This window comes from Crinia signifera, chromosome 7, assembly GCF_055691185.1.
Source record: "Crinia signifera chromosome 7, ASM5569118v1, whole genome shotgun sequence".
Taxonomy (NCBI): Eukaryota; Metazoa; Chordata; class Amphibia; order Anura; family Myobatrachidae; genus Crinia; species Crinia signifera.
The window spans coordinates 193,870,486-193,888,819 of NC_139223.1; the positions used below are offsets into that span (position 1 = coordinate 193,870,486).

The 18,334-nt window shown below is 42.5% G+C and overlaps 1 protein-coding gene across 2 annotated transcripts in view; it reads left to right on the forward strand.

Moving 5' to 3' along the window:
• LOC146021013 (dynein axonemal heavy chain 11-like) overlaps positions 1–18,334 on the forward strand; it is a 248,607-nt gene that overhangs the window by 51,916 nt on the left and 178,357 nt on the right. Inside the window, exons 10-12 of one of the 2 annotated variants that reach the window (XM_083154785.1) lie at positions 6,927–7,088; positions 14,940–15,173; positions 18,139–18,285. In XM_083154785.1, coding sequence (XP_083010911.1) covers positions 6,927–7,088; positions 14,940–15,173; positions 18,139–18,285 — 543 coding nt within the window. Of the gene's footprint in view, positions 1–6,926; positions 7,089–14,571; positions 14,679–14,939; positions 15,174–18,138; positions 18,286–18,334 lie in introns of those variants that run through there. The other variant, XM_083154786.1, reaches the window with a different exon arrangement.

Consider the following 18,334-nt stretch of genomic DNA (forward strand, 5'->3'; position numbering starts at 1 on the left):
ACGCGTTTCGAAGTCATGTACTTCGTCAGAGGGCTGACGACGTACGTGACTACGAAACGCGTTGGGGCGTGGCCTGGTGTTGCTGTCTGCCCACCTGCTTGTTCGTATGTTACCCAGTACCTGTCTAATCGTGGAAACAGTGGCGTAACTAGAAACATGTGGGCCCCATAGCAAAAGTTTGTAAGGGCCCCTATTTCTCACCTAATGCTAAAAAATGCATAAAGCATATAATACTTTGACAGGCAAAATGGGCCCCTCTCAGCTCTGGGCCCCATAGCAGCTGCACCCCCTGCACCCATGGTAGTTACGCCCTTGCGTGGAAAGTTTGTTTTAAATAAAACTTTGTCTATCTTTAAATATTGCACTATGGAGCGCTCTTGTTTTTTCCTTTAGATTTACTAACACCTGTGGAATCCAGGTGTCTTGGAGCTGCCGGGTGAAAAGTATACCCTAAGTGCATTGAAGTCTTTGGATGGGTTTAACCCTTTTGTCCGTGGATCTGTCTATTTGTTGCAACAGATGTGAGTCTGCATTGCTGATTGATTTTTTCTGATTTTTGTGTAAGTGCGTCTTTTTTTTTTTTAAGAACGTCACATATGTGCATGTACAGATGGCGTTATCTGTGGGGGTCTGACCCTGTGCATTATCGGTAGGGTGGAGTTAGGCGGATCAGTGTGCTCTTTGCCGTAATGCCAGCTGGGTACATCTGTCCTCCTTGATTTACATTTGATTTAATTCACAGGATGGGATTATTTAAATGAGATTCAAATAATGGAGAGCATCACTTACTGTGGCGGTGGTGGTCGCATATTACAATGTCATGGTTTCATTTATAAATAAACCAGTAATATTTTTGGTAACGGCATAAATGAGATAATCAGATCGCCCTGATGCTATAACAGTCAGGATACTTGGTGACATATATGTCTTGGGCCAGAAAAATCTTAAAAATGTCATAAGCATAAGGGCTAATTGCTCAGCCCCATTGGCGGTACTAATCCACGCTAAATAGTAATCTTATACCACCCATAATAATTAGGTTTATCATGTTATATCATGTTCTATTTCAGCACTGGGCAGCAGGTTGCTTGTGATGCAGTATTATGTGCCTCTAACTGGCAGGACATTAGAACAACACCCAGCTACGTGAACATTGGCATTGTATGTGGTTAGAAAAAAAACAACAGAATGGAGAAGCAGCGCTATAAAACCATGTAAAAGATTGGATTATCTTCACGATAATATTTATTAAAAAGCTATACAGTGATTAAAACAGAAATCTTGCACATATACTTGTCTGATATTATAATAAAACAGAATATGGAGACAGTCCGTTCCTATAGGACCTTAGAATATAGTTCCTTATAAGCCAGACTTTAGTGGAAATGGCGTGTTACCGGTACTGTAGAAACGTGGTAATGACCAGCTGTTTGGGATCTCCAAAATTACAGTATGGTGTGGTCTTGTGCTATAAGGCAAAGAGCTTGCTGATGTACAATGGAGAGACAATGTTGTTAGCCACCATATTCCTGGTGATGGAAAACATATTCCAATTCTCTGTTGTTTCCAAAGTGGCAAAAAAGGGGGAGGTCTGAGTCTGGTTCAGACTGGAAGGGATAGACCCAGTAGCGTAACTATAGCACCGCAGCCCCCGCGACCGCGGGGGGGCGCTATGCATGTGCGGGCGCCGGGGGCTGCAGTGCTATAGTTACGTTACACCCCGCCGCCCGCCACACCAACCCCCTCAAACCCCCATCCCTAGTCTTTACCTGTGTTCAGTATGCGCTGGTCCCGGCTCCCTTCTTCTGCTGAGGACCACCACAAAATGGCCGCCCCCATATAGCACACAGTTCTCTGAAACTGTCTGCTGTATGGGGGCAGACATTTTGTGGTGGTCCTCATAGCAGAAGAAGGGAGCCGGGACCAGCGCGTACTGAACCTAGGTAAGACTGCGGGGGTTGGTGCGGCGGGCGGCGGGAGGAGGGGCGGGTGAGTGGCTGGGCGCCCTCCCTTTAACGGCGGGGGGCGCCCAAAATGTAGTTACGCCGCTGGATAGACCCCATTATCCAATACAGTGGATGCGCAATATGTAGGACTTACGCATTTCACTGTTAACCCTGTGATTTCTCAGATACATACATACCAAGCGATGTCACATCAGCTTTACTTATTGCATCATATTTACCTCCTATTGGAACATGATGTAAGTGGGTTCGACTGGAGAGGTATTTTAAGGAAAGCTGAGCTACAGGGGACTGTTGGGTTCGCTCTGAACAATGTATATTAACTTTATACGTTTATGTTTTTTAAGTATTTAAACTCTGATTTAGTGGTGAGAGACAAATGTGATTTAAGATATATCGTTTTACTCATCATAAGAAGCATCTCAGTAAATTTTCTCTGCTCAGAGACCAGAAAAAGTTATATTGGGACAGGTTCCTCTTCAAAATGTCACTATGGGCCCCACAAAGTTCTGGCTGAGTACCTGTGTGTGTGTATCTATCTATCTATCTATCTATCTATCTATCTATCTATCTATCTATCTATCTATGTGTGTGTGTGTATGGGCTTAACTATAGTGGGTACACATGGTGCTATTGCTATGAGGCCCGGAGGCCAATGGGGGCCTGGACCATGGATATAAGGTTGCATATCACTTTTCCAGATTTGCCTGCTAAGCAGTTGGGTCTTTTCCATTGCCCAGCCTGATCTGTGTGACATGACATTGTGTGTAGGAGGTGTTATAATGGTAATTTGGCTACATTTGAACTGGAGGCAATTGTAATGTGGAACAATATGAACAGGAGGGCATTGTAATATGTTATAATCTGATCTGCTCATTGTAATTTGGAGGGCACTATGTTACAAAATAAGAACTGGCTTACTCTAATGTTTCACTACAGTATATGAACTGTGGACACAGTCAGGGCTGGATTAAGGGGGGTGGGGGCTCCCCCCCCTAGTACCCCTGCGCCCCCTCTATCTAGGGCTCCCCTGTGGTCGGCATGCAGTTTTTTTTTCTTTAGCTAAAGGCTTTGTGCATGGGACTGGGGTGGTGCTGCAGCTTCACCTATCTGCCAATGTGACAATGATTAATGGTGCTGAGCATTGGGAGCCAAAGCACAGTGATTGCATGAGTGTGCTGTGCATTACTGGGTACTTGTGGAGTATCACGGCTCCCATCGTATGGCATTGTATGCCATATGTAGTGGCATACGATGATATACGATGCAATGCGATTTTTACCGATTTTTCAGCATTTTTGGTCAAAAATCGTATGCGATCGCATCGGATGTCATACAATGGCATCCGATGCGATGCGATGCGATGGCATACTTTTTGATCTTAAATGCATCCAAATGCATTAAAATTAGTATTAAACATGTTAATTGGCCCCCAACTGTCATTTTTCACTGTGTACCACCCCCAATATCAATGCCAACCCGAAGCGAGGGGCGGCGTTACGCGTCCTACGACCTTTTCATACCCCCACTATCCATGTTGGCGTGGAGTTGAGAATAGAAAGTGTGGCGAGCGCAGCGAGCCACCGTGCCCGAAGCGTGGCGAGCGCAGCGAGCCCCGCGAGGGGACGTGGATACCTGTGAAACCCACGAGGGGACGCGTATAGCTGTGAAGGTATCCGCGTCCCCTCGCTGGGCTCGCTGCGCTCGCCACGCTTCGGGCTCGGTGGCTCGCTACGATCGCCACACTTTATTCTCAACTCCACGCCGACGTGGATAGTGGGGGTATGAAAAGGTTGTAGGATGCGTACCGCCGCCCCTCGCGGGCTCGCTGCGCTCGCCACGCTTCGGGTTGACGTTGATAGTGGGGGTGGTACACTATGAAAAATGGCATTTGGGGGCATTTCACATGTTTACTACACATTTCAATGCATTTTGATGCATTTCAGTGCAAAATCGGGTGCGATCGCATCGCATGCGATTTGATCGTATACGATGCGATGCGATTTTTTATCATACGATCAGCATACGATTAAGGTCGTGGGAGCCGTGATACTCCACAAGTACCCATTACTGGAAGTTGACTAAGTCCCTTGAGACTTTGCACAAGAGGTCAGAGGCTGAGAGGCTTGTGCTGAGCTCTAATTGGTGGAGCTCATCACATTCTTCTCAGGCCCATGGAGGACAGCAGCAGCAGTGGCCTCGTCATGGGAGGGTTTAATCAGAGGCAGCGCTAAGGGTTAGGGTCTTGTAAGGTCTTCTACAGAGTAAGGTAAAGAGGGACAAACACAGGCTTTTCATGTGGTATATATATATATATACATATATATATATATATATATTATAATAATAATAATATATATTATATTAAACCTCCCCCTGCAGTTACCCATTGACTAAGTTTATACTGCCTTTACTCTGTGTTTTGACAGTGTAATATTCTCCCACGCAGTTTGTGGCCAGTAATGACAAGTGGGAAGGGCCCCCCTGTATAAAGTGACCTGGGCCCCCCCAAAGGCTTAGTATGGCCCTGGTGATACTGTATGGCATAATGTGTATTGGCAGCCCTATTATGTGACATCATGTAAACTAAGGAACTACAGTATAATGGTTCAAAAAATAATCAACAGTATGTATCTAAGTCACTACTGTGGTTCAGAAAATGAACTGGGGCATTATTATGGAGCATACATATATGCGTGCCCAGTGTGTGTGTGAAAATACTGTATTTATGTATGCAGAGTGTGTGTGTGTGTGGGGCAGCACAGGTGGCAGCGGTAACTGAAGGGGGGGGGGGGCGGACTAGAAATCTATCCCGGGCCGCGTACTTTCTAGTGGCAGCCCTGTTGGCCACGCCTGCTCTCGAATTAATGTGACAGGGGCCCCTTAAATATGTCACAATGGCCCTTATTCTGATTGACGCGTACTTTACCGCATACTTTCGGATGGCGTCTTTACGCCGTCTGCGCATGCGTGGAGAACGCAACGCGCATGTGCCAGGCCATGACTCCGTACCAGTTCGGCCAAATCCCGTCCCAAACTGTTCCCCGCAATCAGTCGGGAAATATGGGCGTATTATGGGCGTCATGCGGAATGACACATGGGCGTAGTTTCAAAGTGGGCAAAACGGGGCGGAAACATGGGCGGACACGGGGGAGTACACTTATGTTGGGGGGCGTACATTCGGATAGCACTCCGAATGCACGCGATCAAAAAGGGAAGAAATGTGCGGTGTCCACAAGTGTACTATTGCTTTGCGGACACCACTCGTTCATGCGGTAGGCGAACGTACGCCTAATGACTACAAGCATTAACACCTGAACCCAATAGAATCGACTCCTTTACTCATTACTCACTAATAGGACGCTTGTCAGTGCTTTAATTGAAACCATTGCACTTCAATTGCTGTAAGGGTTAATGTGTGCAATGCATGTGTTAGGCATGCTTGTAAGGATATATTGGCATCTAATTGATTCCAATTCAAAATAAGAAGTTTTTTATGAGGATAGGTAATTGAATAAGTGGGTCATGTGATGTATTGCAGAAGATACATAATAGTGGGTTGTTTGGCGTAAATACTCCGCTTACGGGCGGTAGCACCGCTTGGCTCCCGTTCGGATGCGGTATTCCCGAGCATACTCTGTAATACTCTGTAATACCGTGCAGAATCTGAGTGTTTCTCCCGCACACGCATGGTTTGTATGTCGTCCGTAAACACGCCCTGTTCTTAAAGAGTGAGTCCGTCCGAATGCGGAGGACCCGTGGGCGTTTCTACGGACGATGGCCGCACGCGGCAGAACACCGTGGCGTGCGGACCGCTCCGTAAGAATGCGGGAATATCCGCACCGATCAGAATAAGGGCCAATATGCTCTGTTTATGGATCCACATATACACACACACACACATTTCTAAGGCCAAATCGATATAAATCTGTGCGGAATGTATTTATGTTTAAATATATGGAAAGCATCTCTGTTATGATAATAATATATAGCTGAAAGTCTACATTTATGCAGATTAAAATGTGTATTGTTTTAGACAGAAATGCAAAAATACACACTATTTAAGAGCAGCCTCGTACATACCTAAAACAATATTATAGCTCAGAAAATAATCTCCAAAGAGCATAATATATCTAATTTTACATTTACAGAACAGAGGGGTGTAAAACATCAATCTGTTATCATGTGCTTATGCCATATCTGAAACTGTTCATTTAATGAATTCATACTGTGTACAAATATACAGTACTGTAGTACAAATATATTACACTTTTTTCAGCTTCCATTTGGAACGCAGCCTAAAAATGGGCCATTGTTCCCTCCTATCCTGCAATACCTATGACATTATTTAGCAATAGTTTATTTTGCATACATGATTCCTCTTGTGTGCTTCTTGTTTTAGATCCACACATTTTATACTATTAGGTTAATACCCCTTTCACATTGCACTTGTAAGCCGGTATATTGCCGTTTTTTTAGCATTTTGAAACGGTACCAGCTGCAATGTGAAATGTCCCCAGTCAATTTACTGGTTACAGAATACCGGCATTTGAAAACGTTTTAAAGGCAGGATCCTACACGGTTCTGAGACGTTTTTCCTTCAGTCTGAACGGCCCAGAATCGGTTTGAACTACACAAGATAATCTGCACAAGGGTCATTGGTTGTCTCCCTGCATGTTGTCACCGCCCACAAGCAGGAAGTGCACAACAGAGTTTTATTGCAAAGAAGCCGTTATTTTATGGGTGAAACGGGTTGAATGTGAAAGGTACAAAAAATGGTATATAAACAGTAATATACTGGTTACAACTTGCAATGTGAAGGGGTTTATCTGTTTTTTGACCCGTTTTATGAAATGTTTACAAAAATGGGTTGAAAGCAGGGTTGCAATGTGAAAGCAGTATTAGTAACTGTATATTAAAGAACAATAAACCTTTAATCTTTTGTATAATTATGAATTTCAGGTTGTATTATGTTTTTCACCTGTGGGCTTCACATTAAGAACCAGAGCACGAAAATTCCCTGCCTTGGTGAACTGTACCGCAATAGACTGGTTCCATTCATGGCCGCCGATTGCGCTACAGTCAGTCAGCAGCAGCTTCATTCAGAAGCTGGATGGACCTGATGTAAGTAAGACATTACATGATTCTTTGTGCACTGTACCAATTCCTCCTGTAGTCATCTGTATACATGACATATATATGGTTAATCGTCTCATCTGTTATTGTACAGGAGTCAAATGTCTGAGTAAATATTATACACCAAGCTTAAATGTAACATTTCTTGACTCCAGGTGCAGGATTTACAATCTTCTAAAAGTATTTAGTATCTGTATGTGCACAAGATTGTCACTGTGTTTTTGGCGTGCAACAGTGCTGTAGGTCTGACCTGATGGTCTTCAAATGCAGTATTAGAGGTTTCTTGTGATAATACCATATATCCGGCCAGGGAGATCCTCATCGTATAGTGAAACACATAGGGAAATATGTTAAACACAATTAATTAGTCTCTAAGGAGAGTAGGGGATCAACCTCTCTGGAAAAGGTACAAATGTTTCTCTGAAACATGCAGCAACTTGTCCCTATTCCCTAAGCTTGTCAGACTCACTAACAAGATTGATCCTCATACAGGTATAGCCTTTACATTCTAGTTGTCACAGTATAATGGACTGAGGTCTCTTTCAGTTTCCAAAATATATACTTTTGCCAGGGTATCTCAGTTATACTTTCTCTGAAGCCTTCACACCACTTATCCTTGAAGTTCCTACCCTCATACTGTTAATTATAGCCAGCCTCCAAGTAACCGCAGCCTGTAGACTGCCGAAATCCCATCCTGGTTTTGTCAAGATTAATCCCATAAACAATTCTATTTGCAACTACAACTGAAATTTATGGAAAAGTGCAAAAAAGTGTTGAATATTTGCGGATGATAGCAGCATGCGTACGTTAAATACACCTTTTTGTGCCATCAAACTATTTATTTAAGATTTAAACCTGAGATCTTATTTTTGTTGAAGTTCTTGGTGCTTCCGCTTGTTTTAGCGAAGTCTACCAAATTAACGACTCAGGATTCAGTGTCTAAACCGCCGAAGAATAAATAGAGTGTTTATATTTAAATCCAAACCGTTCAGTACAATTTTCAGCTAAAGAACATCTGCTCAAATGAATTCGGAATTGTCTGCGGCGCTGGATATACGGCCGCCACGTTAAAACACTTTTAAAAAATATATTTGTATTGTATTAACATTTCATTGCGTCTTTTCTATTGACTGGCAAATTTAAGACAGCATTTTTTTTTACCAATTACTTTTGAATAATGGCTCCAATTATCTACTACTTTAGCAATAACTTCTGCTGCAGCTGAATGTGTTATTTGTGTTTCGTTCATTCGAGCTTTCATATGGTTATTTAGGAGTCAAATCTGAACAGAATCCTTCTGGGTATTTTTTCCAAGTTGTAGGCTGCCTGTGGTTTAACATACACCATGCTGGTATAATATATGCTCTCCCATTTTTTTTTGTGAACCCCCCTACTGCCAAATATATTTACAGTAATTGCAAACACTTCCTGCACATAAAGTGCACTTATTTCTTGTAAGTTCTTGTACTTTATTTGCCTGGAAAATCTCGCTACAGTTTTATTTTTTAACTTTACATATTTACATTCGAACGTGCTGTATTTTATTGTCTACGAAGCACTGTACGTTACTGTATAAGAACAAGTTACTGTAACAACTTATACCCACAGTTTTAACCTTCTGGCATGGAACATAGCAGCCTGTCACCCAGCTGGTCAATACTGTAGATCAGGGGTGGCCAAACCTGTCCTCAAGATCTACCAACGGTGCATGTTTTCCAGCCAACCTGTGGATCTATAGTAGGAATGAATGCCGCATGTTTTAAAATGTGACAGTTAGTAATGACTACAGCTGTGCACCAGCTAGGTAACCTGGAAATCGTGGACCATTGGTAGATCTCGAGGACCGGTTTGGCCACTCCTGCTGTAGATAGATAAAACTTTTTTTTTGTTTTCAAAGCAATGCAAACAATTAAAATTCTTGATTATCAGACTACCATCTACAGTATTATACAAGTCACTGCATACAAGTCAACTGAAATCGTCAGAATGGAAGTCAAAGAAATATATGATAGGTGGTAAAGAAGGAAACAATCTCCAAACTCAAAAACTTTAGAATTTGCTCGTTGTGCTATGATGAGTGATGCCAAATTTCCATGAAAGTCAGTCACACATATTCATCAGCGATTTTAATCAAGGAATAAGCCGTTCAGCACTAATTTTAAGTGAATTTGTCAAAATAGGTGTGAAAATTACCAAGCAAACATTTGTATTCATCATAATGACCTGTAATGTTTATCTTATATAGGAAATATAATCTTTTTTTTACATAACATTTTTTATTTGAATATATATAACAAATGTGAGCGATGCTGGCATTTTTAGCAGATATATTGAACATCTCTCACAGAGATGTTGTCACTCAAAACGTTAATAAGGAATAAGCCATTTACCATAACATATAAAGAAGCAGACATTCTTGCACATAATTTGGCAGTTTACATAGCAAAAAAATATACATTTTTCTTTACCATGTGCACTGCAGGGGGGGGGGGGGGGGCAGATGTAACATGTGCAGAGAGATTTAGATTTGGGTGAGTTATTTTTTTTCTGTGCAGAGAAAATACTGACTGCTTTATTTTTACTCTGCAATATAGAACTCACTTTGAAGTAATACCCCACCCAAATCTGCACAAGTTACATCTGCCCCACCTGCAGTGCACATGGTTTTGTCCATTTGCCTTTGCGAGTGAACCAGAATAAGGGCCAATGTGCAGCAGCAGCTCTGGGAAAACATTTGAATAAATATCTGATATTCTGGGTTTTAAGTTTCCAGTCAATCAAGGGTTATTAATAGAAATAAAACTATGCGTGGTGTTCCTTTGTAGTGTCTGATTGTTTAACCACGTCTTGGATAAATCATAGACAAATCAATCCATTTGAATCAATTTGTAGATGATGTGATATAACAATATAACTCAGTTCCAGTGCTGAGAATCCTTTTGCTAGCTGCATACTCACACTTCAGAAATCAAGTAAAATATTCACAAATACCGCAAATGTCCATGATCAAGATATTTACACACATCACAACAATATAATGTTTTTTTTAACCATGTTATGAGTGGAGAGTTTTACAGCATCTTCAGATTCCTCTTTTTTGGAATTTCAGTCCAACATATTTTTTTTAAATTCAGCACAGAAAATACTAGATTTCCTTTTAAGGCATCTACTGCCCGAAAATAATTTTTAAATAACATTTTCCCCTGTGCTCTAAAGATTTAAAGGGGGATTATTTAAACAATGTACTTTTAATGCAGTACATACAACTGCAATCATTTACAGACTATTTTTGAGCTTCCGTTTATTTAATTTTCCAATTATCGTCAATTATGTTTTATTTAATCCTTATTTTAACCAGAGGCGCGTCTGATACATTAACCCTATGCGTGCCGAGTGAATTTTTCAACGTAGGTGTGAAAAGTGCCAAGCAAACATTTTTATTCATCATAATTACCTGTAATGATTACCTTGTATAGGAAACATAATATTTTTTTAACGCAACATTTTTTATTTGAATTTATATAACAACTGTAACATTTTTAGTGGATATTTTGAACATCTCTCACAGAGATGTTGGCACTGAAAGGGTTAATGGGATTGCTAACACACAGATTAGGGTTAATTGGAAGTAATCTGATCGCAGTCCAAGTTTGTTCTCAAAATGGGCAAAACCATGTGCACTGCAGGTGGGGCAGATGTAACATGTGCGGATAGAGTTAGATTTGGACGGGGTGTGTTGAAACTGAAATCTAAATTGCAGTGTAAGAATAAAGCAGCCAGTATTTACCCTGCACAGAAACAAAATAACTCAGACAAATCTAACTCTCCCATGTTACATCTGTTACATCTGCCCGACCTGCAGTGCACATGGTTTTGCCCATTTTGAGAACAAATTTGTACTGCGATCAGATCTGATCTGAATAAGGGCCATTATCTAATTTGTCTTGTATATTACTACACTGGGTTCATTGCTGCTTATATAGCTGAATGCAGGAGACAGAAATGCAGTGACAATGACGCTGTCACTAGCGACTGCCAAACTCAGGGACAATGTACCAGCTGGGTGCAGCTGCTTTACAGCACAGCAATAAAAATAAAATAAGCATTGTGACAAGTTACCAGGTGCCGCATATACAGAGAGGGAACCTACATCTGAATCCCGCACTCGCTGCTGCTGTTATTACAGCGTATTACTATTGCCATGAATCGGTTGGAGAAAGGTTATCCGAGCACTGACAGATTTCCCTAATGTTCTGTGTAGATATCAGAGGCCTAGAGCAAAATAACTACAATTTTTTTATCCCCCTATCAAACATTATGCTTTTAACGTATACCAGAAGAACCAAGTTGAGCAGAACCCATTAATGTCACAGTAATCAGTTACCAATGGAAATAAATAATTCATGACAAAAGGAATTAGTCTAATTAGCAGGCTCTTTGAGTCCTTTGATAGAACCCAGCTCTGACTCCCGTGAAGGGCAGGAAGTGTTGTCATCATTCAGCCCTGAGAAGATTAGCATCTATTATGAATGGGGTTAGACACCCCAGTGTAGCCATGCGTGTCCTACAGGCAAACTTAATATGTTCCAGGGTCTCGGATGCTGTTTGCCTCCCCTACAGATCATGGTTTATACTGGGCTATTGTATGTAATGACAAGCAGAGATCACCCTTGTGCTCATTCTCTCCCTGTCCGTCATCCTGACAAGTGTGGAAATACATTTGCCATGCGGAGCAGGGGAGCAGGCATGAATGCCAACGGCAGAATTAAGCCCGCATGCAAGAAATCTGTCATCTCTCGTGCAAGAAGCAACGGGGAATGCAGGCAAAGAAAATATTTGGTTATAAATATGTAAGAGGAGGTGTCTTACATTAAGGTGGCAGCTAACAGGCATTTCCACTCCTAGCTGTATACCAATGTGAAATATTAATAGGTAAAAATATATAGAACTCTTTTACATACAAATGATACAAGACAATAAGGACAGGCTTGGCTAAATATTTATTAGATATGTGGGGTGTCCTATTAGCCGCGGTACTTCACCGCTGCTAATCGGCTCCACGGGGAGCAGGGCTTAAAGTGGTCATGCAGAGGTGGGGGAACTCAGGGGTAGGTGTATGAAGCAGTGATAAGGGAGGAGAAGTGACAAAGTGCCTGGTACTCTATCACCAGCCAATCAGCTCCTGACTGTTGAGTTACAGGCTGGGTATAAAAAGGGACAATTAGGAGATGATTGGCCGGTGATAAAGTACCAGGGACTCTATAACTTCTACCCCACATTTCTCTATGCCACCTAATTACCCCCCCCCCCCTCTCCCCTATCCCCATTAGGCAGTGACAGGGCCAGTGGTAGGGTTTTTGATATCCCCTGCAAACTAGAATGCTTTTCTGTGAGAATGACTGTTCAGGGCCAATGTTGAAGTTAAGATGTTCCACCTCACCATTAGAGGTGGTGGCACTCAGTTCCACCCTGTTCCCCCTTAACTTTAACCCCTGAAGGGGACTTGGCCCCAATGCCACCGTCCTTTCCCCCCGATGTGAACGATTATTTGCCTAAGTAAATATCAGGGCCGTGTTACCAACAGGATCATGTTAACAAGCCGCTAACTCAAGGGAATAGTCAGGTCCCTGATGGTACAAATACAACAGGCATAACAGAGTAGCACTAAAAATTAATTTCTTGAACATTGGATCGGTTAAAAATTGCCAAGTGGATTTATTAAGCAAACCAATAAAAATATATAAAAAAGAATTAAAAACTTGTGACATACTGTTTGGCATAACGAGGTATGTTATAACCCCATTAAATCCTGACAATGCATATATCCTGCTTGTTCCTACTGTATATAGCTCCGTCTTCCTTGGGGACCAACTGTTGTTAGTGGGACTCCGTGTATTAAAGTCCAAAGAATTAAATGGTTTAATACATCTCCACCTTGAAGCAACCCAAACACTTGGAATGATGATCACCGATGGTAGATTTCCTGGTATGGTGTTGGTATCTTTGAGACGATGTCCGAAGTGTCCCAATAGCAGAATGAGGAGGATTGTTGAGGTGGTTCAAGCAGGTGTCAGGTAAATTTGTTGGGGTCCTCTTGTTCAGCCAAGAGTGTGAACATCATCTCAAAGATACCACCACCATACCATTAAATCCGCCAGCAATTCTCCCATACTTTGGTTCTCCTTTTTCAACTTGCAAAGTTGTTTGCATGCTGCAGCGGCCTAGTCACTAGTCCTTATATTTACTATTAAAATTTATTTGGCAAATTAGCCTCCAGGGCCAAGCGTTAACTCCTCCATAATCCCTGATATGCAGCCACTGGGATCCACGATAACGCATGGGATCAGGGATTTATCCCTGATCCCATTTATATTTGCCTGATCACAGGTCCATTTTTAGATGCTAATAAGATACTGCGGTAATGACCATCAAATCATTTATTGCAATATCTGGCCATTTTGATTGGCCGAAACGGCATTGGGGCTAATAGGATATTCCCGACAGAATTAAGTATTTCAGAAACACAGATTTTGGTACTTATGTATTATCTGGGCGCCCGATTTTATCATTGCATGCCACTACTTAAGGCATGCGATGCGATGCGATTTTTCATTGTAAAGACCAGATTTTTAATTGTATAGTCACCCATGGGTGATTTCATACCCCCACTATCCAAGTATGCATGGAGTTGAATTTATATAGTGTGGCGAGCGCAGCCAGCCACCGAGCCCGAAGCGTGGCGAGCGCAGCCAGCCCCTACGAGGGGACGGGGATTACTTTACATGTATTCTGCGTCCCCTCGTGAGGTTCGCTGCGCTCGCCACACTATATAAAATCAACTCCATGCGTAGTTGGATAATGGGGGTATGAAATCACCCATGGGTGACTATACAATAAAAAATTGTGTCTTTACAATGAAAAATCACATTGCATGAATTGTATGCTACTATATTGCATGCGATGCAATGCAATGCAATGAAAAAAATCGGGCGCCCAGATATTAGACAAGTACCCAGATTTTAACCTTCTTGTTCTCATATTATTACTATATAATCAGTGGCGTTTTTTACCTATGGGCTGCAGGGCTGCACCCCCCCCCAAGTCAAATCCGCCACTCTCTGCCGAAAGTGAAGCCAGATGCAGTCTGTGAGGCTTTACTGGCTTCACTGTGACTGGCAGTGACTTCCTATTGGAAGTCCGAACTGCCAGTCACTCAAGGCATCCCACTGGGAGGTGTTCCCTCCCTCCGGAATGCCTCTTTCTGCGCTAATGCGCAGCAGCCCCCAAAACGGGTTCTGTGCATGTGCAGTACCGCAGACCATACTGCGCATGATCCGGAACCCGGGGACCCTGATCAAGCCTCCGGGGGCTGCTTAAAAGGCAGCCCACGGAGGCTTGGGCCAGCGCATGCGCAGTATGTATGAAGGTACTGCGCATGCGCTGGCCCCGTGTAGGGGAGTCGGGAGCGCGCATGGCCGTGGAGCACGGCGGTGGATGGGAGGAGCCAGGGAGCATGGCTGGATGTGGACGGCAGCGGAGGGGGGGCCTGCATTGCAGCAGCCCCACTCCTCTATAATGGTAAGTGCCGCCACTGTATATAATGTATAAGCAAAATTTTTTTTGCCAATAGATCAATGGTACCTAAATGTGGTCCTCAAGGCACCCCAACATCAAAGTCCACGTTTTAGGTATATGGCGCTTTAAAAATGTTCTCTTAAATATATAATATATAATTGGAATCATTAATAGTTTAAAATGCATTATATTATTATCAGCGATTATTGTAGCTTGGCAGTTGGCATAGTAACGCAGTTAATAACTTTTCTGTTCACATTACAGCCTGATGTAAAAAAATCCATCAGCCAATTCATAACATTTGCGCACACAAGTGTCAATGAAGTCAGCGTAAAATACCAGCAGAACGAGAAGCATTACAACTACGTGACTCCAAAGAGCTTCCTGGAGCTTATTAAATTGTACTGGAATCTCCTGGAGAAGAAAAGAAATGAGCTGGTTCAGAAAATGGAAAGGCTGGAAAATGGATTACAGAAGCTGCAAACAACAGCCTTCCAGGTGAGACGCTAGTCACTGATGGAGCCGACCCTGTGATTATTATCTGCATACTGTTACAGCAGAAATAATGGTTTCATGCATTGTAGGAGACTAGATTGTGCTTGATGCCACTGTGTACATATGGATTACCGTCAGTTACTATACTTACCTACCTGCTGCCCCTCCCTAACCTTAACCATCCCCATACACTAACCCTAACAACCCCCCCCCCCCCCGCATAGCCTCACCCTAACCCTCCCAGCTAGCGTATAACCCTCTATCCCCACACCCAAAATCCAACCCTCCTGCCCAGTAGCCTAACCCTAACATGCCCCCTCCCATTCGCAGTGTAACCTTAAGTCTCCTGCTAGTGCCTAAACCTACTCTCTCCCCCCCCCCCCCCCCCCCCCAACGCCTAATACTAACCCGCCCTGCATACTGTACTTACATTTGTGGTGCCGGTAGTCAGGATTCCGGCATTGGTATCCTCATCAATGTTGAGATGCCAGCACCGTCTTCTGTATGTTGGTATCGGTATTTGATTCCGGCAAGCCATCTGCCAGAATGTTAGCTGCATCCCGCTGCAGGATTATTGGTCAAGGGTCAAATCATGACCGCTTTCTAGACTCTGTGCTCTGTATGTGGCTGAAGAGGGGAGGGATCAGTTAGTATGCACATGGGAGGAATACAGAGCCAGCTTCCTCGTACCTACATGGAGTATGGGTCACTGTGTCGACCAATATCATGTCCACATGCATTAGGTTGACAACTGAAAGCTGACACGGCTTAGGTCGATACATGGCTAAGGTCGACCGGGTTGGAAGGTCAACACAAGCATTAGGCAGTCAATGGCTAGGTTGATGGTCAAAAGGTCAACATGGGTGTCCCCCCCCCTTTATTTCGTTCTGAATGTCGACATGGTCAACATGGACACCGTCAAAGGCTACAGTGTCCCCTCTCATAGCTTGCCATGCTTCAGGTACGGTGCCTCGCATGGCTTGGCACACTATGGTGAGGTGAAAAACCCCATGTTGACCTTTTGACTGTCGACCTAGACAATGTCGAATGAATGACCTGTCAAACTAACGACCTGATGAACTAATGACCTTTCGACCTTTTCCCATGTCGACCTAGACCCATGTTGACCTTTTCCCATGTCGCACTAAGGGTGTCGACCTAATGACTGTCGACCATAATGCTGTAGACCAAATGATCGCATCTAATTAACCTAAGTTAATATTTAGAGCGCTTGTATATGAGTGGTTGTCTTAGTCAGCTGCTGCTTATGGGGGTGGTCAGTTCCCCAAATATAAAGAAAAACAGGAAAAACAAGATTAAGCAGCGCTTTCACACAATAATTGCAAGTATATGCATCAATCTAGTCATAAAAAATTTAATAAAACAATACATAAAATTACAATAATAAAAACAGTAGAATTAATAGGACCACTATTTGTGTATAGTCACCACCGATGTTTAGGTAAACCTGCACTGATCTTGACAGCAGATGTCCAATGAAATATAGAGGGAGTCCGTCCATATGTTTGTATATCACCTGTGGATGCTTGTTTGATGGCCCGTTGGCAAAAGTTGGTATAGCCAGCCCGGGAAACCTTGTTTGTATACGCAATCCGATTACAGGAATGGTTGGTCGGTCTGCAACCTCACTGGTCAGAATTGAGGACAGGAACAGGATCAGATGGTTTAGCAGGAAGTCAAATGACGATTTTGCAAAGGATGGCAAAGTGACTCTTCTCAGGAGGGTGGTCCAAACGCACCAACGCGTTTCGCTGTGCTAACCCAAAATCCTTGATAAAGCTGTGGGTTAGCACAGCGAAACGCGTTGGTGCGTTTGGACCACCCTCCTGAGAAGAGTCACTTTGCCATCCTTTGCAAAATCGTCATTTGACTTCCTGCTAAACCATCTGATCCTGTTCCTGTCCTCAATTCTGACCAGTGAGGTTGCAGACCGACCAACCATTCCTGTAATCGGATTGCGTATACAAACAAGGTTTCCCGGGCTGGCTATACCAACTTTTGCCAACGGGCCATCAAACAAGCATCCACAGGTGATATACAAACATATGGACGGACTCCCTCTATATTTCATTGGACATCTGCTGTCAAGATCAGTGCAGGTTTACCTAAACATCGGTGGTGACTATACTCAAATAGTGGTCCTATTAATTCTACTGTTTTTATTATTGTAATTTTATGTGTATTGTTTTATTAAATTTTTTATGACTAGATTGATGCATATACTTGCAATTATTGTGTGAAAGCGCTGCTTAATCTTGTTTTTCCAAATGACCGCATCCCCTATTATTCCTGAGCTTTGCTATATAGCAAAGTGCTCGTATATTAACCCCTTGAGTGCCAACATCTGTCAGAGATGTTCAACATATTTGCTACAAACGCCGGCGTCGCTCACATTTGTTATATAAATTTGAATAAAATGTGTTGTGTACAAAAAAAAAAAAGTTTATATTTCTTATATAAAGTAATATTACAGGTCGCTGTGATCCGTACAAACATCTCTGGAATTACAATATTATTATTACACCATTTTATGCCCATTTCTATAAAGAACTGTCTTTTATAAACAGACATTGCCTGGAATAATTCCATGTTTCATTCAACGTGCATTACATTTTTTGTGTAAGCAATTATATGTGTTGTATTGATATTGCAGTACAATGTTCGTTAACCGCTGCAGGTATATTTGTAGATTTATTTTCCTTTTAAAGAACTGTCACAATACAAGAATGACACTGCTGAAATCATGACTAAAAATTCTATCATTTGTACTGCCTCCAAGCAAGTAGTTTGCTAAATACAGAAACATAATTACACAACCTCTAGAGGAACAAAGTAATTATACACGTGTATGATGGAGCCCGGGGCCACGTTTATTCCTTAAGCAAATTGGTTTTAATATAATTGAAAATATTGTTTTAAAACTTAATTAACCAAGTCTCTGTTGTAGGTAGAAGATCTAAAGTCTAAACTTGCCACCCAGGAGGTAGAACTTCACCAGCGGAACAGATGCACAGAAGCCCTCATAGATAAAATCAGGCAGGAGACTGATAAACTAAACCTGGAGAAATCCGTGGCAGATGCAGAGGAAAGAAAGGTACAATTTTTGTCCGGGACTGATGGAAGGAACTGGGCCCGCTACCCCC